The 25793-nt window shown below is 46.2% G+C and overlaps 2 protein-coding genes across 5 annotated transcripts in view; both read right to left on the reverse strand.

Moving 5' to 3' along the window:
* Positions 1-13549, reverse strand: part of BLM (BLM RecQ like helicase) — a 28085-nt gene extending 14536 nt beyond the window's left edge. For 2 of the 4 annotated variants that reach the window (XM_087704414.1, XM_087704417.1), the window contains exons 1-7: positions 13426-13549; positions 9192-9694; positions 8162-8327; positions 5914-6023; positions 5697-5811; positions 4154-4881; positions 231-425 (exon numbers count right to left, since the gene is read on the reverse strand). In XM_087704414.1, the coding sequence (XP_087560540.1) occupies positions 231-425; positions 4154-4881; positions 5697-5811; positions 5914-6023; positions 8162-8327; positions 9192-9694; positions 13426-13517 (1909 nt within the window). In that variant the 5' untranslated portion in view covers positions 13518-13549. Of the gene's footprint in view, positions 1-230; positions 426-4153; positions 4882-5696; positions 5812-5913; positions 6024-8161; positions 8328-9191; positions 9695-12933; positions 13002-13425 lie in introns of those variants that run through there. The other 2 variants (XM_087704415.1, XM_087704416.1) reach the window with 2 other exon arrangements.
* An 80-nt stretch (positions 13550-13629) lies between these two features.
* On the reverse strand, positions 13630-18888 carry CTSH (cathepsin H). The gene is made up of 12 exons (XM_014076080.2): positions 18726-18888; positions 18489-18520; positions 18113-18221; positions 17940-18010; positions 17136-17240; positions 16899-16985; positions 15875-15930; positions 15669-15750; positions 15509-15577; positions 15161-15267; positions 13901-14026; positions 13630-13796 (listed from the first exon to the last, which is right to left on the reverse strand). The coding sequence occupies exons 1-12, from the start codon at positions 18805-18807 to the stop codon at positions 13721-13723; spliced, it is 1002 nt and encodes a 333-aa protein (XP_013931555.2). The 5' UTR covers positions 18808-18888; the 3' UTR covers positions 13630-13720.
* Positions 18889-25793: the final 6905 nt, after the last annotated feature.

Genomic DNA, 25793 nt, shown 5'->3' on the forward strand with positions numbered 1-25793 from the left:
CCTGAATCATTTCATCCCAATTGTTCAGCTTATCAGCATATCCCAATTAGAACATAAGCAAAATATCAGCAATTTGATTTAAAACCAATTATTACAACTGCTTTTTTTCTCTTGATTATTTCAATCCCAGTTTTAAAATGTAGTTTGTCAGCCTTGATTCTCCCTTCCCCCTTTCTTTGGAGGGCAGAAGGTAATGACCATTCAGAGATGGGCTTCACTTGAAGACTCACCTGTGGGCATCAGGATGAAGCAGTCCTGACCCAGCAAAGCAGCATTGATGGCTTCAAGTTGATTGGTCCGAAAATGATGGAGACCAAACTTTTTATGGAATATCTTCATCATCTCATTAGAATGTGCAAATGCTAAACCTCTGAATGGTTCCAGCGTGGCATTTCTGGAAGGCGTATCCTTAATTAGTGGAGGAACTTGGAAGAAAACAAACTTTTGTTACGAGACTGAAGACAATATACATTTGCTGTTTCCAGAATGTATAGCCAACCAATTAGGTGCTGAAACTTCATTAATTTCATAAACAGGAAAATATCCCAAAATGTTTCAGGGGTGGGAGGAGGGATGGATGAAGTGTCTTACTAAACCATGTCAATGATGAGCAGCGGTGGCTCAGTGGTTAGAGTGCAGTACTGCAGGCTACTTCTGCTGACTGCCGGCTGACTGCAATTTGGCAGCTCCAATCCCACCAGGCTGAAGGTTGACTCAATCTTCCCTTCTTCTGAGATGGGTAAAAGGAGGAGCCAGATTGTTGGGGACAAGGGGCTGGCTCTGTAAACCGCTTAGAGAGGGCTGTGAAGCATGGTACTGCGGTATGTAAGTCTAAGTGCTGCTGCTATTGCTATGATTAAATCTCACTAGGTTTCACCCACTCTATTTCCACTCATAAATGTACAAAACAATGTGAAGTCTTGAAGAGGACCCAGTTTGCATCCTGACACACAGCTCAGCCAGTGAAACACTTTCAGTCTCCACTTATTTCAAAACAGCAACTTTGGATATAATGTAGCAAGATTCAAAATTACCCTTAAAACCTAAATGCAAAAAGCTGCCAGAAAAACAGACCCTTGTTAATAGTTCTAATCTTGCCTTAGCCACAAAGCCAGGAAGGAGGCATTGGCAATCCACCGCTGAAAAACCTTGCCAAGACTAGCCCAGGCAATCTCCAAGAAGTGAATATTATTGAGCAGAAGGAAAAAATTCTACTGGAAAAACCACCTGCTCTATTTAAAATTAATGCATCATGTATGTGCTATCCTGTATACGGACAATGGATAGCAATTGGTGGTCTTGCATTCCTGGTATGCTGCCAAGGAGTGCCACTCTACCTCCAGCTACCTGCTTTAAAGGACATCTCCTTCCCTGCTCCCTCCTGACGTTTTACATCAAAACAGCCAAATGTTTAGACTGGATTTGGCATTTTTATCCATCTACTAGCTGGTAACCCGATGTTGCCCGGGTATTTATAGACATCAAAGCATTTGTCTGACAGGGAGCCATTGAGAGGGGCCTTTCTTCCCCCCGTACCCCAGAGTTATGTCTTAACCCCCCACCCTCAGCAGAGGTGGGTTCCTACTGGTTCAGACCGGTTCAGTAGAACCAATAGTAAAAATCGGGGCTAGCTCTCTAAACCCGTAGTACTGGCAGGCTGGCCACGCCCCCAAACTGGTCCCCTGGTCGCTGCTCACGTCCGTCGCATGGCAAGCTGACCGGAGCTGGGAAGCGGCTGGCTGGCAAAGAAGCCTCTCAGCCGCCTCGAGTGCCAGAGGATCGGAGGCTTCTTTTCCACCCAGCCGCTAACCGCAGGGTGCCAAAACATCCTCCAGCCGGTGAGAAGAAAGCTGCACATGGACGAAGATGGTAGCAGCAACCAGAGGTCTTTTTGGCACCCCATGCCAGCGGTTGGGTGGAAAAGAAGCATCTCGGCTTCCAAGTTCAGCAGCAGGCTCGCTCCCTTCGCTTTTCTCCACGCCCGAGAAAGATCAAAAGGCGCAGAGCAGCAGCCTTTAAGGACAAAGCCGGCATAGTTGCCTAGAGGTAAGAAAATGAACCACTGAGGGAAGGAGCCCCCCGAAGCTGCCAACATTGCAGCCCCCCACTCCCTGCAGCTTGCAGCTCCAAGCAGAAGAGGTCCTCAGCTGTTGCGAAGAAGCAGCAGCTCTGGGTGTGCTACGCCCACTTTGTTCTCTTTGAGAGCCGCTTTGCAAACAAGGAGCTAAGGGAGTGCCTGCAAACTACCCACCGTCAGTGGGAGCAACCAATGCCGAAAACGCTGCAAAAGACAGGAGGGAAAAGGGGGGGGGGAGTTTGTGGTGGTGGTAGTAAACTTATTATTAAGTGCAACGTGAGAATGCGTCCTTCTCCAGCCTAGGACTCTCTGGGGGAAGGCAAAAATGGAGGTGTGACTTACCATCTGGAAACAAATACTATGCCAAAATGGGGGCATTTTTGCCTTACCCCAGACCTGCTGAGCACTTTGCAGGCTTCAGCAGGTCTGGGGTAAGGCAAAAATGCCCCCATTTTGGCATAGTATTTGTTTCCAGATGGTAAGTCATCTGTAATGTCAACCAAACATGATACACAGATGACTTACTCTCTGGAGAAACATATTGTGGGAGTAAGATACCCCTGGTGTGTGTGTGTGTGTTCCAGCATAACTCTGGAATGCCTGGCCCATTAAGGAGAGCGAGTGTGGTGTCCTAGAGGGGCAATTGTTTGTGATGTCACTTCCTTTGCAGTTTCCTCTGGAAAGCCAGCCGTGAAGTTCGCCCTCCAGTGGACCAATGTGGAAGCACCTGATGGATTTGGGGCAAAGTGCCAGGATTGTAGACAGGGTGGGAAAGAAGAGCACATGGGAGGGGAAAGAGAGAGGCCAGGGATGATGGGCATAGGAGGAGGAGGAAGAAAGGCCCCTCTCAATGGCTCCCTGTCAGACAAATGCTTTGACGTTTATAAATACCCGGGCAACATCAAGTTATCAGCTGCTACTCTGTGTGTGTGTGTGTGTGTGTGTGTGTGTGTGTGTGTGTGTGTGTTTATGTTGATGTTTTTCACCATCTTCAAAACACCAGCCTGAAGATGGTGAGGGAGACCTCACTGAAACATTGCCAAAACAATCTCAATCTTACACGGGAAAAGACTCGAATACAACAAGACCAGCATGTGTGTGTGTGTGTGTGTATACAGACACACACAAATATATATATATAGAGATGTACACATACACACACACAGAGACTATTAACATATACTCATGCAACTTACTTTTGCAATCCATCCCAAGATCACTAAATATTTACCTTTTGTCCAACCCCCTTACCAGAGGGAGCCCCCTTGTTGAATACTGTGAAGCTGTTTACATGGCAACTCCAATGCGCTGTACAGTAGAAGCCATTTTACAGCAGTACAGTAGAAGCCATTTAAAGTCACAAGAGGGTGCATCTTAACAGAACACACACTCCAAGGGGCGTTAGGGGTGTCTTACCCCCACAGTATTTTTCTCCTAAGAGTAAGTCGCCTGTATACTAAGTTTGGATGAAATTGCTCAAGGCATTCCAGAGTTATGCTGGAACATACATACATACATCCTATTTTATATAGAGAAAAGAGAAGAGGTCAAGTCCTTCCCAAGGATATGTTGTTATTTTATGTATTATATATGTACGTTATTTGCCCTGAGCAGAGGGTTGGACTAGAAGACTCCAAGGTCCCTTCCAATTCTGTTATTTTATTATTATAAAAAATGATGATTGGGATCCATACAAGTTTCTTTATCGAATAAAAATGATGGTCAGATGCAACCCAGAACTCTTTTTGGAAATATGCATCCCAGTCCAAAAAAGGGACAAAGGTTAGCAGGCCTAACAGGAGTTAGCTAACTTTCAAATCCCTTTTCTGTGCAATCACATTCAAACATATCTACAGCTGGCCAATTTGTGAACTGGGAAATACCCCTGGCAACTATGTGGTGAGTGCCCACATGTTTCTAAAAATCCAAATCTGCTCAAAAAGGTTGAGTTAATATGTGGAGAAGAGTCTCTGATGCAAGATTGTTTGTAAAATGAGTTAACTGTACTCCTCACTGTAATTTCTTACTGCAGCTTATTTCCCAGAATGCACTGAAAGAAGAAACAGGGTAACTTACCAGGGAAACTCTCACCCCTTACAGAATGGTCTGTGAAAGAAAAATCGCTATGCAGAAGATCAGCGCCTGCCTTGGACGTGACCGAGTTTTTCCCCAAAAATAGATTTGCTGCAGGGGAGGCGTCTGCAGCCGGCTGAGCCAGGTCCTGAGAAGTGCCTTCGGCTATTGAAGCACTTATTGCATCATCCAAGTCATCCAGGTCATCAATATCAAAATCATCTTTATGAAGCTTCTGCCCTCCAGTTGCCAAAGGACTCTTACTTCCCACATTGCTTATAAGTGGAACACTTTTCCTTCGGTTCTCTGAATTTGCTCCATTCAGTGTTGAAGGCCACCAATGTGTCTCGGCTTCCAAATCTGGATTTTGGAGTCCCGTTATTCCACCGGCTTCCCACTTGGGACAAGATATGCCTGAACTTTCCATGGCAGAAGAGGACGTGCCCCAGGTAGAATCTTTCATGAAAATGGATGGATTGGCACTGGCCCATCGTTGAGAGGGTGGCGGATGAAGGCCAGACAGGCGGGGAACGTCATCAAGCCACTTGCCAGAAAATGGTCCAGAAGTAGAGGCAGCCTCTTGAGGAAGCGGGGAAGACGTTTTTCCCAGCTGAGAAGAGTAACTTCCATCGTGGGAGTCATCATAGTCAAAATTACATTTGTAGTTTATATTTAGAAATTTATCAGTACCGGTTCTGTTTCCATTTCTAGAATTGTTCAACAGTTTTCTTCTGTATACAAAAAAATATAACTTATTCTTTTAAATATTCCCAAATAAATTTGTTGTTACTGTCCCAGAAACTCCTCTTCTTAATCTTTTGCCTTACTTACAACTCCCAACCCAATTTAGATCCCTGTCTATAAAACGTAATTGACATTAAAACATCCCTTTGAGTGTATAAATATACATATACAGTACATACAATATATCTATCCTTAATAGCAATGTATTGTCCTATAGAATCTTTCCTGACAGAAACATTTTCAGTCAATACTGAAATTGAATAATTTCAACAATTCAATCAATACTCCTGACCCTCAACGGCCATGAATAATAAAACGTTGCCCCATTTTAAAAGTATGTTTAATTATTATTCACCCATGAGTTTCCTGCAGAACTATGATACTGTGGTATTACCTGATCATTAAGAACTCTCTTGTTCTACAACATTCCTGTTTCTCTAAGATTAGTAAGGAACAATTTCCCCTCTTATGGACTAGGCATATTTTCCAAGGTTGGACTCCTGTGGAGGTTTTACAGCCCTGAACTGAGTAGCACTGAAATTATAAGATACTGAATCCCGATGAAAAAAGGGAAATTATTTGCATAATTCTGCTTCTGAAATAAATATGGGCAGGATTCCATGTAGCAATAACCTGTGACAAAGAACTCTCTAGAAGTTATCGTGCATACATAAAAAACCTGGACTGCATTAAGAGAATCTCAGGGGACTGAACACTTTGCAACTTGGACAAACCCATCCCATCTTCATTTCTTCAGGTAAAGAAGCAAAGGCCCTCATCGCATTCCAAACCCCGAACAGACCTGCAATCTCTAAGCCGAAGCAGCTCTTGGCCACATAGCAGAGACTTCAGTTCTCTTTCTGGAATGGCATTCACCAGTTGACAGATCTCTTCCATTACACAGTGGAGGGACTGGCCTGAAATGTAACAGGGTCCAGTCACATATTTTGCAAGGCAGCAGCAGTGCAAAACTGGCTGACTATCATCAAAAGATTGTGGAATACGTCACAATGTTTTACCTTCCTTCCTTCGTTCGCTTCTTTTGGTCGTTCCTCCAAACTCTGGAAGTTGTTTCACTGAGAGTTCAGGATTCAATGTTGTCTCATCAGCTGCTCTTTGGGGAAAATGCCTAACAATGTTAAGAATCATTAAGAAATGCAGACATATAGCATGAAGTAGATACACTTTATACCAAATAGAATTTTAACGAGACAGTGATTTTATGCACACATCCACAGTATTCCTGTCAACAAAAATTGCATGTATTTCTATAATCAATGACGATTAGGAAAGTAAGGATGTAATGGAAATTAAATTTGAGTAAAACAACTGTATTGAAGTTTGAAGGTGTTCATTTTTCAATGAGTGCTTCTTCTCTTTTGTTTAAATACGACCAGCCAGAGAAATTATTTGATTTTCCAGATTTTGCAATAATGCACCTGTCACTAAAAGATGTATTGATTTATTGGGTTAAGTCGATTAACAAATCTTTATAAATACAAATAATAAATCATTGATAGAATTAATCACTACACGTTGTTGAGAATTGTTTCCATTATTGCAGATTATCTGAACCGCTAGTCAGTTTCAGGCCTGAATATAGCATTGAGCGGATAGTGATCCTGGCTCTCCATGATCTCTCAGCACTGATCAAAGTATCCTTTGAGCCAGCTGGAGGGGAACCTTCCCAGCCCCCAACCCAGAAAGGCCGGGGAAGTCTGCTCTAGGAAGTATTTGCAAAGTCAGCTCTTAATGGCTGTATTTCCATGATCTGCCACTCCCTGGGGAAGCGTCCATCCCCACAAAGACTCATGAAGGCAGTCAGGTTGATTCACAGGAAGGCCAGTCACTGCAAAGGCAGGTGAGAGGTCACAGGAAAACATACCAGAGCACTCCTGGAGCTACAGGTAGCCCTTAACTTACAACCATTCATTTAGTGACCATTCAAAGTTACAACAGCATTGAAAAACATGACTTATGATCAATTTCTACACTTACGACCGTTGCAGCATCCCAATGGTCATGTGATCAAAAGTTGGCTGCCTGGCAACTGGCTCATATTTATGACGTTGCAGTGTCCCGCAGTCAACTGATTCCCTTTTGCACCCTTCTGGCAAGCAAAGTCAATGAGGAAGCCAGATTCACTTCTCTGCTTTATTATGTCATGCCTGCAAGCCATCTTTTCTTTTAGACTTCAAGCCTGCCACACTTTCTACTGTCTATTTTCTATTGTGGGAAAATGGGAGGGGGGATTAGATAGAGTTGGGTGAGATGTAGCCATAACAACATTCTTCGTAGAAAGCCAAGGTCACCTTTGTCTCTGCACCTGGCTGGAACTGGATGGGAGGAATCTGCCTTTGTGGCAGTGGGAGATTGGACCATGGGATGTGGGGGCAGGATCTTGAACTTTCAACTGGGTGGGGAAATCTGGAAGCTTTCAGATTTGGGTTTTCCCAAATGTACCAACATGGTTCTCTTAATAAATTGGAACTTTGAGGAATCCTTTGCCTCAGACTCTGATTTAATTTTGGAGGCTATTTGGAAGCCTGATATATTAACTGAACTGCAGTAATTCACTTACCTATGGCAAGAAAGGTCATAAAATGGAGCAAACCTCACTTAATAAATGTCTTGTGCAGTGGTTAGAGTTCAGTACTGCAGGCTGCTTCTGCTGACTGCCTATAATTTGGCAGTTCAAATCTCACCAGGCTTAAGGTTGATTCAGCCTTCCATCCTTCCGAGATGGATAAAATGGGGACCCAGAGTGTTGGGGGCAAGAGGCTGACTCTGTAAACTGCTTAGAGAGGGCTGTAAAAGCATCAGGAAACAGTATATAAGTCTAAGTGCTATTGCTTGCTTAACAGCAGAAATTTGGGGACAATTGTGGTGGTGAAGACTACCTGTCAAGAGGAGAAAGGGGGAAGCCTTCTGGATTCATCCCCTACCTGCCCCATTGTGATTTTGGGGAGGGGGTTGCAAATAAAACTACAGAAGAGCTTGATCCTATGCTGGCAGCTATTGGTAAACATCTCCATTTCCTCTGGGGATGTTGAGAGCCCAAGCTCACCCACCTAAAACCACCACCTGCCCTTTTAGAACAATTTGATTGTTTTTACCTTCATTGTTTTATCTTTAGGGAGACTTCTGCTCATTCACTCATGCAGAGCATTCAGATATAAACATACCAGCTATTTCCCCAAGGGGCCGTTCTAGAAAAATGCTGTCTTTGCTTATTCATACTAACCCTTAAGACAAATTCTAGTGTACCTAGTGGTCTTCAGCCCGAACGAAGCAGGCAGCATCTCCTCTTCTGGGGATGGGGGAATGAAGTCCACATAGTCTTCAGTCTCACTGAATACTTGAGGATCATCCCTTCCATCATCAGGTTCTTCATTCCCACTTAAGGGGAGGCCAGAATCATTTTGCCCTTTAACTAAAAAGAGTATATATTAAACAAAAGACCACTGGAAAATAATGAACATGTTTAATCATTAAAAATATAACATTAAATTACAACAGTAAGGGGTTAGAATGCAGTACTGCAGGCTAACTCACTGCTCACTCCAGGAATTTGATTCTGGATGGCTAAAGGTTGACTCAGCCTTCCGTCCTTCTGAGGTTAGTAAAATGAGGACTCAGATGATTGGGGGCAAGAGGCTGACTCTGTAAATGCTTAGAGAGGGCTATAAAGCACAGTGAAGCAGTATATAAGTCTAAGTGCTATTGCTGTTGCTAATCAAATAAGGAAAAGCATTAAGTACATCTAATGATATTCTGTGATTAGATGTGTTGATTAGTGGGGACCCAACTCTTTTTAACATAGTCAAATTATGTGATAAGGAACAAGGTCAGACAGGGACTATGGAGAACCAGGTCCAAACAGCAATAGAGCTACAAGTTACTTGGTATGACCCCAGGCTGAAGGGGGCGGGGGCTGATTGGTTTCCCTAATGCAGTTGATGTGAAGCCATATGGCATTTGAGGTGACCCCCTTGGGAAGGAGCACCATACCTGCACAAACACCATCACCTTGACTAGCCCTGGAAAATAAGCAGCATTGGGGCTGCTTAGCTCTTAGTTTGGGACCTGATGAGGAATTTCAAGGTTGTATGTTAGACCTGGAAGTTGGAAAATGACTTTCCAATGATTTCTCCTCTTCACATTCTCCATTTGAAACAATCTCTTTGACTGGAATTAAAAGGGTCAAGACGGGGAACAGGCAGGCTGCCTCCCTCCCTCTTGTTGCTTATGAGGCATTTGTATTTTCCTATTTGTACAAATATATAAACATCATTACATTTTTCATTCTCTCTTCCCGTGTTAGATATCTTTGGCTTGCTGATAGAGGGGCTTTTTACAGTCTTTCTATCGTTGGCAGAAGGCTTCTCTCGAAATGGTACAGACTGTCGTGGACATATTTTCTGTGGTCCAGTTGTTTCAAAGTCCTCCATGTCTTCCCAAATATCAGTAAGGTCAATACATGAATTGTTTGAACAATTATGGTCTTGGGTGGGGATCTCAGATCTCCCCACCTTGCAGTCCTTATCACTTTCCTTCACGGAAGAGATAAGACCATCTAAATTCTTGACCTCTTGATCATTTGAATGGTCTCGTTTTCCTTCTTGAACTTTCAGTGTTGTTTCAAACAGCACATTAATTTTTGTTTGCTTATTTTTAATACTGCTTTGTTTTTCCAAAGAAGAATTGATATTCTTGTTCTTCAAGGCCAAAGGTTTTCTTTCACCCAGATATCCTGGTGAGCAGTCATCAAGGCAACTCATCTTTCTGAATATAAATTCCCTGCAAAAATGGGTAAGTTTAGATTTTAGCCAGTCATAAATGATAGAACCCTTAGAAGCCAGTCAGATCCAGCACAAGGTAGACTCCAACAAGGTGTCCCTTTTGCCACTATTTTACATGTGTTTGAATATTCTAAGAAGCTATGCTATTATGTACTTATTCCACAGCTACTTCAGCTCTGAGAAAAATGTACAATACCAGATGTTATTCAATTGCTACTACTATATGCCAGCATTTTATGGCAAAAATCAGAACGCCATTTCTAATGTCCAGAAACCTCTTCTCTAGATTCATTGGCAGCATATTTATGGTTTTAAATGTTTATTATTAAATACATTTTTATTAAATAAAATACATTTATTGACCTGGATTCATGGTCAATAAACTCTGGAATAATTCTAGGGAGGCTCTACTAACATCCTGCACCTAAACTATGATTAAATAACTCTTGTAGGTTCATGGAATACATTTTGCCTTTGTGCCCTCCTGGATGCCATCATGATAAAAGTAGACATTTCTTTTATTTTTTTTTAAGGCTGACTACTTCAAATAGTGTAGGTAATGTATAATACAAATACACAATAAATCAAGAAGAAGAAGAAAAACCCATTTAAATGCAAATATATAAACACAAATGATAAAATGACAACAAAACCACCACTGGAGGGCTCCAATTAACTGGCCCCTTATCAGCACAGTTCCTGGGTCCTAAAATATGACAAGGCTAAGCAGAAGGAGCTGGGGCATCTCCTCCCTGGACAGCATGTGGGGCGAGCAGATGTTCTTGGGAGAAGGTGGCCCCGCAAATAACCAACTCCTATGTCAGACATCTGAAGTGTTTAAACGTTTGGTTGTTAGAACATTGCAGATACTCATTCTGTTCTTTAAATGTCCTACAATCCTTTAAATGTTCTACAATCCCCCCCAAAACAGGCCCTGATTACATCCACTGTCCAATCTATGTAGCATGTTATTTTGTATGCTTCCAGTGTTCTGATAAATTGTGACACACTATACATGTCATAAACAGATATTTCAAAAGGATGAACAGGTAGTTCTCAGGTTACAAAGAAATTGGGGTTGGGGTTGCCACCACTAAGTGATGCGGTTGTAAAGCATGATGATACATGATCACATCACTTAATGGCAATCCTGGCAGTCCCAGTTGCCGTCATAAACCCGAGAGGCCCAAGTTGTTAAACGGGAAGAGGCAGGACTTCCAGGATAACCGGTGTGTGTGTGTATGTGTGTGTGTGTGTGTGTGTGAAGGTGAGGCCTTGGGAGGCTTGCACAGGCCAGGCATGAATTGCAGGAGGAACTGGGAGGGCAAAGCATAGGTGAGAGGTGCTGCAGGCAGGGAAAAGTGGCAACCACTGATGACGTTCTCTGCTGTCTTCCCCATTGATTTAGCCTATGGAAAGCTGGCAAGGATGGTCAAAAATGGTATCAAATTGTGATTGGTTACAGAGTGCCTGATCACACGACCACAGGGTTGCTGTGATGGCTGGAACCTTGAGGACTTCTCAAATGTCCATTTTTTTCAGAGCTGCCATAACTGAACATGATAGATTTAAAGTAGGCATTTTTAAAAATTACAATAAAACTATCCCCCAATTGAAAACCTTTCAACCAAAGCACAAGAGTTTAAATGAGATTACAAGATAGATCTGGAAGAGGAAAAAACAACAACAGAATGTCACTTGTCCTTTTCAGTTCCCTCTCAAAGCTAATCCTCCAATATAGCAAGTTGTAAGGAGTTGTAATGGTACTTGTGGGGCGGGGGGTGGGGGAACGCTGCCTAGGGAACTGTCAGATGAGGGACAGCGTAGCCCACAGCTGCATAGCGGTCAGAACAAATGGCTCAGAAGGGACCAACCCACCCCAAGTCAGGCTGTAAAAGGTGACGGTGGGACAATCTATAGACTTTCAGTGGGACAAATGTATTTTCAGATTTGCAAGGTTCTGTTAATGTAGCTTTACAATTAAGTAGAAGTATTGATTTATCTGATCATCTTTCTTGGCTGATCTACCTGGCAAGGCTGAGAGCAACACCGTTATGTTTTACATTAGGCAAGCCAGTCAGTCTCTATACAAAAGAAACACATTTCTGATGTAAAGGTGGCAACACACTCAAACTACTGGCAGAATGATCCCCCCTCCCCCCGGCTACTCCGTCACTGACCTCATGGTAGCAATCCCCGAGAAAAAGGATTCCAAGTCTGTTCTTAAACTCGGCAGATTTCATACCATTTAATGTAGCTAAACTCACAGTGTCTTGAACTAATCAGTCAGCTTGGCTAGTTATGTCTGCTCCCTGCTGGTGTCTCTCTTTCACTGCTTCCCTTTTCCTCCTTGCTCCACATCTCAGCAAAGATGGTACCATTAAGGAAACCGGCAGGGTACCTAGAATTGTTAGCCCAGCTGCCTATGCTTTCTGGATCAAGGAAAGGGATTCATCCTTAAGCCGGGATGATGGTCCTGCTGCTATTTGTTCACCTTCCTCAAAAATCATGGCTAGATCTGACAATTTTGAATAACTTTTACTGGATCTCCAACCATTCCTGGCTGTGCTGATAGAAATGGATAGTCTGGATCCTTTTCTGTCAGGTTTCAGATGACTGAAATGAGATCAATTACATTTGTGGGTGATTCTAGCAAGAGTCAGATGGAGGTAGTGTCCCTCCTGAATCTCTTTATGTAATGAGTGGTAATGACCTTGGGAGGCGGGAGGCAGAACGGCAGACCCGACAACTGGCAGGTCAATGTTTTCTTAGATCACCAAAAGAAAAGGGGTGTGGGAAGCATCCCAGAAGGAACCCACTGGGTCCCTTTTCTGGGGAATGAAAGAAAAGGTCTTTGCGGAAACCTTACAATAAAGATATGGGGATGAGCTGCTGGTCCAGACTTCAAAGGACGAATGCTTTAACCTCTCAGTGTATCCTTCTGGCCTGGTTCCAGGTTTAGGAATGGGGGACCAGGTGGTGTGAAGGGGGAGGAAGGATCTGGCTGGAGCCTGTTTTCTGGGGGGCATCTCAGGGTCGGATGCTCTCCTCCCCTTCCCCTCATACCTACTACCTGGCGCTAGTGACCCTCCGTTTTACCTCTCTGACCTGGAGCGGCCAGGAGGAGGAGAAACGGCCTGGGCTTCTGTGAAGGTCCGGATGGGGAAGAAGAGGCTTCAGCTTAACCCTCGCAAGACTGAGGGGTTCTGGGCTTGGGGGTCCCACCAGGGTTCCCACCTTTTGGGCCCAACGGGACTTTCCCAGAGAAAGGAAACGGGCGCGGCGCAGCAGCCACGGAGCGAAGGAGGGCGAGAGGCTCTTCTCTTCCTGGACTGGGAAGCGCTGCCCACCGTCAGCCTCCCGAGGGGGTCACGGTGCGCCTGGAAGCTGCTGTGGCCGCCTGGAGGGCAGCAGCCCCGGCCGTAATGGGCGTCCTGCGGAAGGGCTGGGGCGGCTGGGGGACCGGCCCCCTCCCCCGCTTCTCCCACCCCTCCCGCCACGGAACCGGAGAGCCCCTGTCCCGCCGGGCCCCCGCTTCCCCGGCGGCCTCCGCAAAAGGCTCCACGGGAGGCCAGCAACCGCAGGGCAGGCTGGCTGTGGAGGCCACTGGGCGGCTTGCCAGCCTGCCTCGCAAGCGGCCACCGCCCCGCCCGGAGCGACGCGCAGGGCTCTCGGCCGCCTCCCTTCTTCCCGCGCGCCTCCTCCTTGGCGAGCCCCCCCTCGACTCACGCGGGCCTGGCCGCGGCGGGCGGGCCGAGGGCGCTCCTGGCCCAGTGGCGCTGCAGCTGCTCCCGCAGGTTGTTGCGCGGAAGGTCCGCCATGGCGGCGGAGGCTTCGGATGTCGCGCCTTCCCGGCCCGGCGGCGCCCGATTGGAGCCCGCCCGCCCTGCCCGCGGAAGTGACGTAGCACGCCTTCCGGAGACCACGCCCGTATTCTGGGTTTGAAGCCTTTATTAACCGCTGTGCGCGCAATGCGCCTGCGCCGCTGCCTAGCCGTCGAGCTCTGCCGGGGCTCCGTCTCGCCTCAGAGCAGGGGGACCGGAAAGGAGGCGCAGTCGGCCAGGCCGCACATGTTCTTCCCGCGCTCGATGTTGAAGTAGCTGCCGGGGCAAAGAAGAGCCTCATGAGCCCCCCTGAGCGCCCTGCCCGCTGACAAGAGCCGGGGCTGGTGCGGGGAGTCCCCGGGGGGCGCTGCCTGCATTACCCGTCCATGCCCCACTGGGGCCCCCAGGAGTTCTTCACGATCCAGAAGGGCTCGCCGTCCGCTTCCCCGTAGCCCACGGCCAGGACGGCGTGGTTCACTTTGTCCGGGGTTCGGTCGCACTCCGTGCTGTGAGGAGAGAGACGGAGCAGCGGTTGGAGAGCGAGTCAGGCTGAGTCAAAGCGGGAAAGGACCCTAGCGGCCCCTCGGGCATTTCAGAGAGAAGCGCGCAGAATCCGATCCAGATGCCCTCAAGGGAGTCTCGAAGCAGAAGCGAGAAGCGCCCTTGTTCTCCTTTCGCTGCTTACCTGGATCGTTTATTAGATGCAAAGGCAGAAAGGGAAACAAAGTCTCTGAATGGCAGCTATTTGGCTGGGGCAAAACTGGTTGGAATAGTGGCCGATTGCAAACTATGTGCCAGCAGCGCGATATGCATGCAAAAAGGGCAAATACAATTTTAAGATGAATCAACGTTAATCAACGGGTTTCTGCACAGGAACTTAAGGGTTGGGGCACCGCATTTTTAGGGAACAGTTTACACGACAGCAAGTTGCGTAGGAGCCTGGGAACAAAAATTATGAGGAAAAAATGAAGTATACAGGGTGAGTTTGAAAAAGAAGTGATGGGAGGGGGGAATATCATCTTCAAGTATCTGGAGATGTCAAGCCTTGTTCCTCCTATCCCAAAGGGCAATTGCATCACAGGGCAGATTGTGGATGGGGGGGGGGGTTGCAAAGGAAAAACAAGCAGGACCTTCGGCATCGCTGGCTGGGTGGGAACAGAGGCCAGGTGGCCACAGGTCAGAGGTACTTAGCAGGGCTCTTCCAGCTAAAGGGCTTGAGAGGATCAGTTCGTTTGCATGTGACTGAGAAGTTACAGGCTGATCAAAGAAAGTGAAGCAACAGGAGGAATAAAGTAATCCTGGAAGTGGTTCCTTTAGCAAGTAGCCAGAATCTAAGGCTGCCCAATGCCTCAAAGAAGTAAGTGTGGAGCCCGAAAGGGGCACTTCCCTTTCATGTGGACCTATTTCTAATGCCCCTGCCCAGCTGGCCAATTTGCTTGCCATCTCCCAATACAGCATGGGCCTGTTGAACTGTACTGGGTGCCTGGGAGTTCTGCTGGGAACCTGAGGGGCCACGGAAGAAGGGCCGTTCTTGCAGGGGGTTGCCAGAGGGCCGTTGCTGGGAAGAGGCCGATTATGGGGCTTTTGAGCAGCAATCCTCTTGGCATGAAGCAAAGCAGGGTGCGCCAACAGGGACTCACCTGGTGTAAACCCCCTCCTGATAGTGTACAAAGTCCTCCTTCACTTCAAAGGCAATGCTCACTGGGTTGTATGTGCCCACCGCTTGCACCAGGCCTTGCTCATCATACTGGAAAGAAAGGGGCCCAGCATTACTGGGCAAGGGCCTCTGAGCATGTGCAGAAAGGGGACAGGGCTTCCCACCAGATTGCCAGAGGAGACCCAAGTGAGGAGGAGGCCATTTTCAAGCCTCTTAATCGCTTTCCAAAGGGCACTCCAGGAAGGGCTGCTTTGTGGGGCAGGAGGTGAAGGTGGGTCCCCCAAAGAGCAAAGGGCTGTTGGCTGCTGCTTGGCCTCTGCCAGTCACTCACCAGTGAAATGTTGACCACGTCTTTGATGAACGCCACGGCCTTCTGAGGCTGGAACTTGCAGGTGCCATTCTGCACATCACCAAAGGAGCCTTTTCAGACGGGGTTTCGGAGAAGAGGCAACTTGCCTCCCTCACCTTGGATCAGAACCCCCCCCCCATACCTGAGCCTGATAAGGGTACCCCTCTTCTTCCATGAGTCCTTTGTTGTACAGGATGTATTCAAAAGCCTGGCTGGGGAGCCCCCTGTGGAGGGAAGGAACGGCCTCACCATGCGGACCCTTTACAAAGACCCCAGAGGCCAAAGCTCCCTGGGGTGGGGAGAGAGGAACTGGGGTGATGGGGGGGGCTCCCTGGGGGCCTCTCTTACCCACTGCAGCCAAAGTTGTTGAAGTTTTGAGCACAGTCAATCAGCTGCTGCTCTGCCTGAGAGAGGAGACAGGTTGAATCAAGACTGCCAGCCTGGGAAACTGTTTCAGGCCCAGGCAGCCTTCCTGTCTGTCTTCAGCAGCCACCTCCCTTACCTAGTGCCAGTTTCTTTCCTAGAGGCTGTGGGTTTTTGCAGCCGAGGCTGCTCCCAGCTCTTTGCCACTGTGTTTGGCACCAAGCAAGCTTGCCCTGTAGGGCCTGAGGCTGCCCACAGGAGCCTGGGCAGAGGAGCCAGAGTGTCCTGTGCCCACCGACCAAAGTGAAGCCTAGGATAAAAGCCAGGCTGCATTCCCCTTGCTCCTCGGCAGACCCACTGGGGTGGAGGCAGTGGAAGTCAAGTGGTGAATGCACCAGGTTAGACAGTGGGAGACAGAGTTCTAGTCCCACCATAACCATGAAAGGTGGCTATGTTACTTTGGACCGGTCACTCTCCCAGTCCATCAAACATCACTGGGTGGCTGAGGGGAAAATAAGGGGAGGAAGGCCTGTTGCCTTGAGTTGTCTGTAAACATCATGAAGGCAGCATATGAACAAACCTGCTGAACTGGGGCTCAGGCGGGGCTGCTTTTCTCTCTCTGCCACAAATGCCCGGCATGAAAGCCTTCTCTGGCCTTGGCAGGAGAAGGCTGGGGTTTCTCAGCCAGGGCTTTGGACCCCCATGAGCTGCCCCTGTACAAGCCGCCTCCTGTCCAGAAGAAGGGGGACGCTGAGGAGTTTGGGTCAGGAGCATCATCGCCAAGAGGGTAGCAAGAAGTGTGTCTTGCTGAGCTGCAGGTGAGACTGGAAGGACCCCAGGAGGACTTGCAAGGGGGGCTGTGGGCTTCAGCCGTGGAAATCCTCTCTGCTTGTGCTGACGAGAGTGGTCCTGGCTTTCTCCAATAGAGCAGGCCTCCTACCAACTGGCCCTCAGTTATCCTTTGCCAAGGTCTTTAAAAAAAAGATGGAGTGCAAACAAACCTCCTCACCAAATTCAGTAGCTTCCCTGTTTTTATGGCAATGGCAGACTCCAAGCAGCCAGTGGTGGAAAAGGTCCAGCAGCTACCACAGGGGCCCTGGTGGGGAGGGGGGAACAGAAGGAGAGGAGAGGTGTGAGAAGACCCCCCTCGCCCAGCTTTTGGGCAAGGCTCCCAAAGGGCAGAGGGAAGCTTCCCCCCCCCCATTCTTGAAGCCCTGTACAGATTGTGTAGGAGTGACCGAATTACCTGGTCCTTCACAGGGCTGACAAACTTTCCTTTCTTCCGCCAGTCGATGGACCTCGGGTAGGGCCCAGAGCTCCTAGGGAAGTTGCCCGTGGTAGCAGAGCAGTTCTGGAGGGAAGTGGGAAGTGGTCACTGGCCAGCCCATCTTGTTCTCCCTGTGTCTTAGAAGACCATGAAGGAGGGGGCACACTCTGGGGAAGCTCTGGAGGGGTCCCTGGCCACCACAGCCAGCCTGCTTCTCATGGGTGGGGCCAAAGAAAGGGTCGGGGACTCATTCCCTCACAACAGCCCTCCGTGCTGTAATCACCACCACCACCCGTGATGTGGGCCAGCTGAGGCTTTGGTGTTTTGTGAGGCACATCTATATCTGAAGGAGAGAAACTAAAGGACTGGCTTCCCTCGTGCAGGACCTGCATTTGAGACAGAGGAAGAGGAAGGGCACTGAAAAGGGGCTGGCAGGGCTCTGATTCTGGTGAGAAGCCTTTCCTGTTGCTCTGACATTCAAGTGCTTTGCCCCCCCCCCCTTCCCTTTTAATGCTTAGGCCAATTGTAGCTTTGGGGATGGTGAGATGCTGACCTCCAGCTCCTCCTTTCTCAACCATGGCAACGTTAAGCTGCCTGGACTCCAGGTCCCAGAATGCAGCTGCTAACCATACCGGCTGGGGAATTCTGGGAGTTGAAGCCTGCATGTCTTAAAGGTTTCCAAGGTCCAGAGTCTCCCCTCTAGCAGGGGGTGGGGGGGTGGCTGGCTGGCTTGCAACCGGAGTTTTGTGCCCCTCCTGATCTTAGACGCCCAGGTGGCTTTACCTGAGGTTCGTGCCAGAGATACTGCTTCCTGAATTCAGGGAAGGTCATATCTGAGAACTGGTTCAAGCCCACTGAGGAGAGAAACGGAGGGGGGGGGCGGTCAGGAGGGGCTCTCACTCCCATTTTTCTCAGCCGCCAAAGGGAAGCGGGGGGGGGGGCAGCAGCGCCCCTACTTCGGAAGCTGGAGTTGCCTGCATTGTGCTTGTCGATCTTCTGCTTGTTGTCCAGGAAGATCCGCAGCCGGTGCCGGAACTCCTCCTGGGAGCGGTACTCCCGCCGGTGCTGCAGCGCCAAAGAGAAAGCGAGGCGAGGCTTCGGCGGCCGCGAGCAGGAAGGGAGTTCCCGGACGCGCCTCCAGCCTGGAATTCCCCCGGCCGCCCCCCCGTGCCTAGGCCCGGCTAGGAAGGCCGGGGGGGGGGGCGGGCGGCCCTCCGGGCCCCTTGCCAGACTCGCCTCCTCCACCCCCGTCCGCCCCGCTCGCCCGCCTGGAGGGGCTGTTGCGCTGGGCGGCGGCCGGTCCCGCCGGGGCTCCTGGCAGAGGCGCTTTACCTGCGAGGTCCACGCCTTGAAGAGTTGCTCGCCTGCGGGAAGGAAAAGCGCAGGTCGGGAGTGGGCCGGGCGTGCGCCTTCCCCGCCGCCCCTTCTGGGAAGCCGCGGTTCCCGCGGAGCGACCGGTATCGGGCCGGCCTTCTCCGCCCGCGGGACCGCGCTGCCTCCCCGAACCCCTGCCCTGCCCTGCCGGAGGGGCCAAGCGGGCCAATTACTCCCGCCGTCTCCGCCGCGCACCTGAGGCGGAGTCGCTGGCGGCGCAGAGGCCGAGTGCCAGTCCGGAGTAGAGCACCAAGAGCGGCAGCGCCCGCGGGGCCATGCTGGGCAAGGACGGGATGGCTGCGAGCGGGGTGCTGAGCGCTGGAGCGGCGCTCCTCGGAAGTGGCGGATAGGCTGGGCGGCTACTTGGGCAACCGAGCCCGGCCGCTGCCTCCGCCCCTTCCTGCCTCGGAGGCTGCTCTCCCACCGGCCTGGAGCGGTACCGGCGGGGGGGGGGGCAATGGAGCCGGGGAGCTGCGCTGAGTCACCTTCGCGGGGGCTCCTGGCCGGAGAGCGAAAGCCTTGCGGGGCTGGGCAGGACCCGACGAAGGGGGCATGTTGCCCCCAAGGAGGCTGGAGGGCTGCAGGCCGGGCAGGAGTCTCCTGAACTCCTGGCAAAAGGATGTACCGGTTCTCAGAAAGAACTATGGAGTCTCCGCTGTGGTGGCCCCAAAGGTGCTTTTCCAAAAAGCAGCTAGACTCTCTTGAACTGAAGAAGCTTCTGGGATGAGAAGCAAAAGGTTTTCAAAGAAAAAACCAAGAGCCCAGTTGCCTTTTTACAGATTAACAGAGTGGGAAGGGACCTTGTAGGTCATCTAGTCCAACCTCCAGCCCAAGCAGGAGATCCTACACCATATCTCACAAATGGCAGTCCAGTCTCCTTTTGAAAGCCTCCAGGGATGAAGCTCCCACAACTTCCAAAGGCAACTTCTGTTCCATGAGTTGATTGCTCTCACTGTCAGAAAATTACTCCTCATTTCCAGGTTGAATCTCTTCTTGATCACTCTCTGGGGCAACCCCTCAAATATTAGAAACCTGCTATCATGTCTCCCCTGGTCCTTCTCTTCCCATTTCCTACAACCGTTCATCGTATGTTTTAGCCTCCAGTCCCCTAATCATCCTGGTTGCTCTTCTCTGCACTCTTTCTAGAATCTCAATATCTTTTAAAAACGATGCAGTATTCTATGTGTGGTCTTACTAAGGCTTTATAGAGTGGTATTAGTACCTCCCTTGATCTTGATTGAATCCCTCTGTTAATGCACTTTAGGATTGCATTGGCATTGTTGGCACTGTTAACTCCTATTTAATTGGTTGTCCATTAAGATTGCAATATCCCTTTCACAGTTACTACTATTAAGCCTGGTTTCAACCAGTCTATATGTGTCCTTTGGGTTTTTCTTGACTAAGTGTAAGACTTTACACTACATTGAATTTCATTTTGTTCGATAGGGCCCAGTGTTCAAGTCTGTCAAGATGCATCTGGATCTTGAGCCTATCTTCAAAGGGACACCTTTGAACTAAGGAGTGATAGAAACAGATGGTGGGGGCAGAAGGTCCCTTTTGTGGCAAAGTGTCCATCCATATTGCATGGGAGAAGGCCACGGTAAGCCATTCCTGGATCTTGATCAAGGAAACCAGATGGAAAATATAAAACAGTTGAGGGCTTCTCAAGTGATATGGCCTTCCGGTCGAGGATTTTTCAGGGTGCTAAGGGTGTTTGCAACATGGCTCAGTGAAAGCCTTTGGGGTGACTAGGTGCTGATGATGCCTTAGAGAAAAAGATCTGAAATTGCAAAGACAGAATTACAATGAAACATAAGAAGCAGGGACATGGAGAAGTTCAACCCACAGAAAGATGAAATGAAACTACTGAAAATTGCCATAATAAGCATCAGGGAAATGAGATGGGAGGTTACTTTCTGTCAGACTACTCAGAGTGGGAGGAAAGCAAGAAAGTGTTTTGAAAACTTGACAAATTTTATTAAAAGGCACTTGTGAATATAGATGGAAGGGACCTTGGAGATCATCTAGTCCAGAGGTCGCCAACCTTTTGGACTTCAGGGACCCCTAAATTCGTAATTTTAAATCTGTGGATCACTAATACGATTTTTAAAAAATGATAAATAGCATTTAGTGCAATATAAAAATGCAAACATTTTTTTCTGCGGACCACCAAAATTTTCTCATGGACTACCAGTGGTCTAGAGACCACTGGTTGATGACCGCTGTTCTAGTCCAAGCCCCTGCTCAGAACCTATCCCATTGGACACATGGGGCTGCCACAAAGACGAGGGGCTCAACTTATTTTCCAAAGCACCAGAAGGCAAGACAAGAAACAAGGATAGAAATTGATCTGGCTTGATGACTTGGGAAAGTTAACCTGAAAAGAAGCTCCATTAGTCAGATATGCCATCAAATTTGCCACTGCATGTTTGTTGAAACTATCATTGCACGTCAAGCCCTGCTGACACCACATAGTGAACACATTGATTATATTATTGGCCCAAAGGAAGTAGAAGAGCTCAGGTGTAACAGCAAAGACCCAGCCAGTTGCTGACTGAAACACATCACAAGCTGCTCATGTACAAGTTCCAAATCAAGCTAAAGCTGCAGAAGAAAGCCAATTAGTTCCACAATGTGATGATAATAACTAGTGGTTTGTTAAACTTGTGTGCTGCCTGACAATGCAGTCAAGGAATTAACAATAAAACCCATAAGCCCTAAAAGAAGGCCCGGTGTAAGAGAGCAGATGGAATGAAGTGAGGGGGGCAGGTGAAGAGCATGTGTTTATAAGGTTTTCAAGGAGAACCTTAGGAATTGTTTTACTCACAGAGAACCAGAGGATGTGTGAATGAAATCAAAGCATTTGTAAAGGTTGAGAGTTGAAAGATGAAGAAACAGAAGAAAACAAACTGGATGTCAGAACAAATGGTGGAAATTGCCAAGAAAAAGAGAGTTCGATGCCAAGTAATAAAACAATCTCAGGAAGTAACTTCACAAAGAATATCAGAATTGTTAGAGGAAACAAGAAACAGAACCACAACCTCTGCATAAATATTACAAATGAAAACAGTTTCAGATCCCCACCATCTTGTAATCCCTGGACTCCCCCAAGGAAGCTCTGAGGCAGACCTGGTAACTTGTGGCCCCTCAAGGAGCTGCACAAAATGTAGCACAAGGCAAGACCGATGGTGCTTTGGAGTCTATATATACATGGCTCCTTCTTGAACAGCACAGCACAAACAAATTAGTTTGGGTGAGATGGTGGGCAGTCATCAGGTTCAGCTAAAGCACTCATAGAATGATGAGCCTAGGCTCAGTAGTGCCGGACTGAGATGGTGAGTGCAAGATAACATAGCTTTAGCTTGTAAGCTGCCTAGTGTGAAGACAAATACGCCTGCAATAGATGTGATAAGATTTAAAAGCGTTCCAGCTAAGTGGAGATTATAAATCCAATTGTTTTCAGGTCCAAAGGCTTAGAAAATGTAGTGGACGCCATATTTTTTTTCAAAATACAGGTAATCCTTGAGTTACAACAGTTCACTTAGCGACTGTTTGAAATTATGACATAACTGCTCAAAGTACTTATGACAGTCCCTGAATTTACAAATGTTGCAGCATCATGGAAGTCATTCACACTTACGAACGCCCACAGAGGCACTGCAACATTTGTATTCCCTCCCCACCCTCACTCCCAGCCAAGTCTCAACAGGAACTGGGCCTGTGGAGACTCACTTACCTTGCGATGATCTAGCGAGCCATTGGTTCCTTTGCCTGCTTCAGTGCATTGGTGAAGAACAGAGGTCTAAGCTAATGCAAGATAATGTGACATTAGTAGCGCGAGTTCTCATGCTATTGATTTTGCATGATCTTGCACTACAGTATGTTACACTTGATTGCTAGAGAGAGATAAAAACAAACAAGTCAAACAAACTTGTCTCTCTATTGGTTTCTTCAATGTGACTGCTGGAATGTGACACACTTAACAACCTGCACATTCAATTAGTGAATGTGTGGGAGAAAACAGAGAGTGATCATGTTCATTTGACATGATTCACTCCAATGAATCCGGATTAGGAATGTAATTGGCAGGTTCCATTACATATGTAACTCAAGGATTACCTGTACACTTAAAATATAATTGAGCCACTGTTCAGGGTTGGAAGGCAACTGTGACCTTCCAAGTTGGAAACTGGAAGAAAATTCTTTTCAAGTTGGGACAAATCTTCTTAGCTTAGGGAAAAGTTACCAGCATATCATCTTATCAGATCAAAAGGCTGCTTTTTTTTTTTTTTTTTTAATTATTTTTATTTTTTGGTTACATAGACAACAATAGGAAAGGGAGAGGATGGAGAGAAAAAAAAAGGGGGGGAGGGAAAACCCATCTTCACATACAATATGTCGTTTAATCACAGGTGCATCCCTACTAAGTTTATACATCCCGTATCTCTCTATTGTATATTTAATAAGCACCACAATAAGCTAGGGTTTAAAAAACAAAAAACAACAAAGTAAAACAAGGGAGAGAGGAAGAAAAAAGAAAAAAAAAAGGGTGGGGGAAGGGGGGGGAGGCCAAAAAGGACAAAAAAAAGAAAAAAAAAAGTTCAAAAAGAGAAGGGGAAAAGAGAAAAAAAAAGGGTGGGGGGAGGGGGGAAGGCCAAAAAGGACAAAAAAGGTCCAAAAAGGAAGGGGGAAAAAAAAGACAAAAAAAAACAAAAAAAAAAACCAAAAACAAAAAAAGAAAAAGAAAAAAAACCATCATCACATGCAGCATGTCGTTTGATTACGGTTGTTTTAACATCTACATCTTCAAATAATGTTTACCATCTCAGATATTTCCTCTAATGTAACTAAAGGTCTCATTTTCCTTCTACCATATATATTCAGTTAACATTAGCATTGTTTTCCCCCAGAGAATATACTTCTATTCATTGTTAACCTTGCATTTCATACCTTCAAACAGAGATCTTATTCCTTCATTGTTCAACAAGGCATCGCTGCCTATATATACCAGTTTTCATTTGTTCCCCTACTAGAATTACCTTATCAGCAGCGAAATATCATTATAATAAATTCTTAACCTTATACATTATATCACCAGACCTTATATTAGTACTTCCTTATATCATTGTTGAATTATTTCACAGCATAATTATATCATCATTTACTTTTTCCAATTAAAGCATAAGTATATCATTTTTCATTTCCAAAATTTTGTTCTTTTTCCCTTAGCCATTGATAAAACAGGTCCCATATCTTATAAAATTGTTCATCCTCTTGCTCTCTAATTTCAAATGTCAATTTACTCATTTCGGCACAGTCCATTATTTTTCGAATGATTTCTTCCTCTTTTGGTATTGTTTCATTTTTCCAGTTTTTTGCAAATACAATTCTGGCTGCTGTTACAACATTTACAATCAAATATTTTAAGTCTTTGTTGTAGGTTTCTGGTAAAATTCCCAATAAAAAGATCTCTGGTTTAAAGTCTATTTGTTTATGTATCATTTTCTCCAACCACATGTGGATTTTAGTCCAGTATCTTTTGGCTTCAGTGCAAGTCCACCACATGTGGTAGTATGAGCCAGGTATCTGGTGACATTTCCAACACTTTTCTGATTTATTCTTAAACATTCTTGCGATTCTGGTCGGGGGTAGATGCCACCTATAAAACATCTTATACAAGTTTTCTCTATATGCAGTAGACATTGTCATTTTGTAATTTTGAGACCACAATTTCTGCCAATTCTCTAAATCAATCCCATACTTAAAATTTTTCCCCCAAGCAATCATAGTTTCTTTAACTTGTTCTTCATGCAATTTAAACTCCAATAAATATCCATATAGTTTTTTAATTACTTTTTCATCGGTACCTGTTAGAATTTTATCTAGCTCAGTCATTTTATTATATAGACCTTTAGTTTTTCTATCTTCATTATATCTAGATTGTATCTGTACATATGAATACCAGTTCATTTCCATCCCTTCTTGCTTCAACTCTTGACTAGATTTGAGCTCACCCTCTGCATTCAATAATTCTATATATCTAACTGTTTGTTCCTTTTTATGTATTATCGGATACGAGAATGCTTCAATTGTTGATGTCCAGACTGGAATTTTTAAATAATGTAATTTTTTAATCTTTTCCCAATTTAACAACAGTGCCTCCCTTATATAATGTCTTCTAAAGTAACCATGTGGTTTAGTTCCCTTATACCATAAGAAGGCATGCCATCCCAACAGCAAATCATGACCTTCTACGTTCAATAATCTAGAGTTTTTTAATGATATCCACTCCTTAATCCACATCAGGTTTGCTGCCTAATAGTATAGCTCCCAATCGGGTAAACCAAAACCTCCTCTTGATCTAACATCTTGTAGTAATTTAAGCTTTATTCTAGCTTTTTTCCCTTGCCAAATAAATTTCAAAACTATTTTATTTAAGTCTAGAAAAAAATCCTTACCCAGTCTAATTGGGATTGTCTGAAACAGATATAAAATTCTAGGTAGAATGTTCATTTTAATTGTAGAAATTCTTCCCATCATTGATAAATGCAAGTTTCCCCATTTCTCCAAATCGATTGCTATTTGTCGTTTTAATCTGGTATAATTATCCTCTTTAAGAGTGCTACATCTAGGCGATAAATGTATCCCCAAATATTTAATTTTACTTGTGTTTTGAATCTGCAACATTTCTGACAACTGAACCTTTTGTGTAGCTGGGATATTCTTTGTCGTGATCTTTGTTTTATCTTTGTTTATTTTCAAGCCTGCTACTTCTCCATATTCCTCTATTCTTTCTAACAATTTGGGTGCAGTTTCTAATGGGTCTTCAAGAATGAAAACTAAGTCGTCTGCGAACGCTTGCAGTTTATACTCTTCTCTCTTAATTTTCATTCCTCTTATTTCTTCTTCTTCTCTAATCTTTCTGTTTAAGACCTCTAGTGTTAGGACAAAAAGTAGCGAAGATAGTGGGCAGCCTTGTCTTGTACCTCTCTTTATTTCAATCGGTTCTGTTAGTTCTCCATTTACCATTATCTTTGCTGCTTGTTTCTGGTATATCGTTCGTATACTTTGAGTGAATTTCTTGCCAAAGTTCATCTGCTCCAGTTGCAAAAACATAAACTGCCAATTCACATTATCAAAGGCCTTCTGCGCATCAAGGAACATCAGTGCCAATTGTTTTTCTGGATGGGCCTCATAGTATTCCAAGGTATTCAAAATTATTCTCATATTGTCTTTGATTTGTCTTTTAGGTAAAAAGCCATT

Source organism: Thamnophis sirtalis, unplaced genomic scaffold, assembly GCF_051295495.1.
Source record: "Thamnophis sirtalis isolate CommonGarterSnake01/CBP01778 unplaced genomic scaffold, rThaSir2_p1.2 scaffold_2, whole genome shotgun sequence".
NCBI classification, from domain to species: Eukaryota; Metazoa; Chordata; class Lepidosauria; order Squamata; family Natricidae; genus Thamnophis; species Thamnophis sirtalis.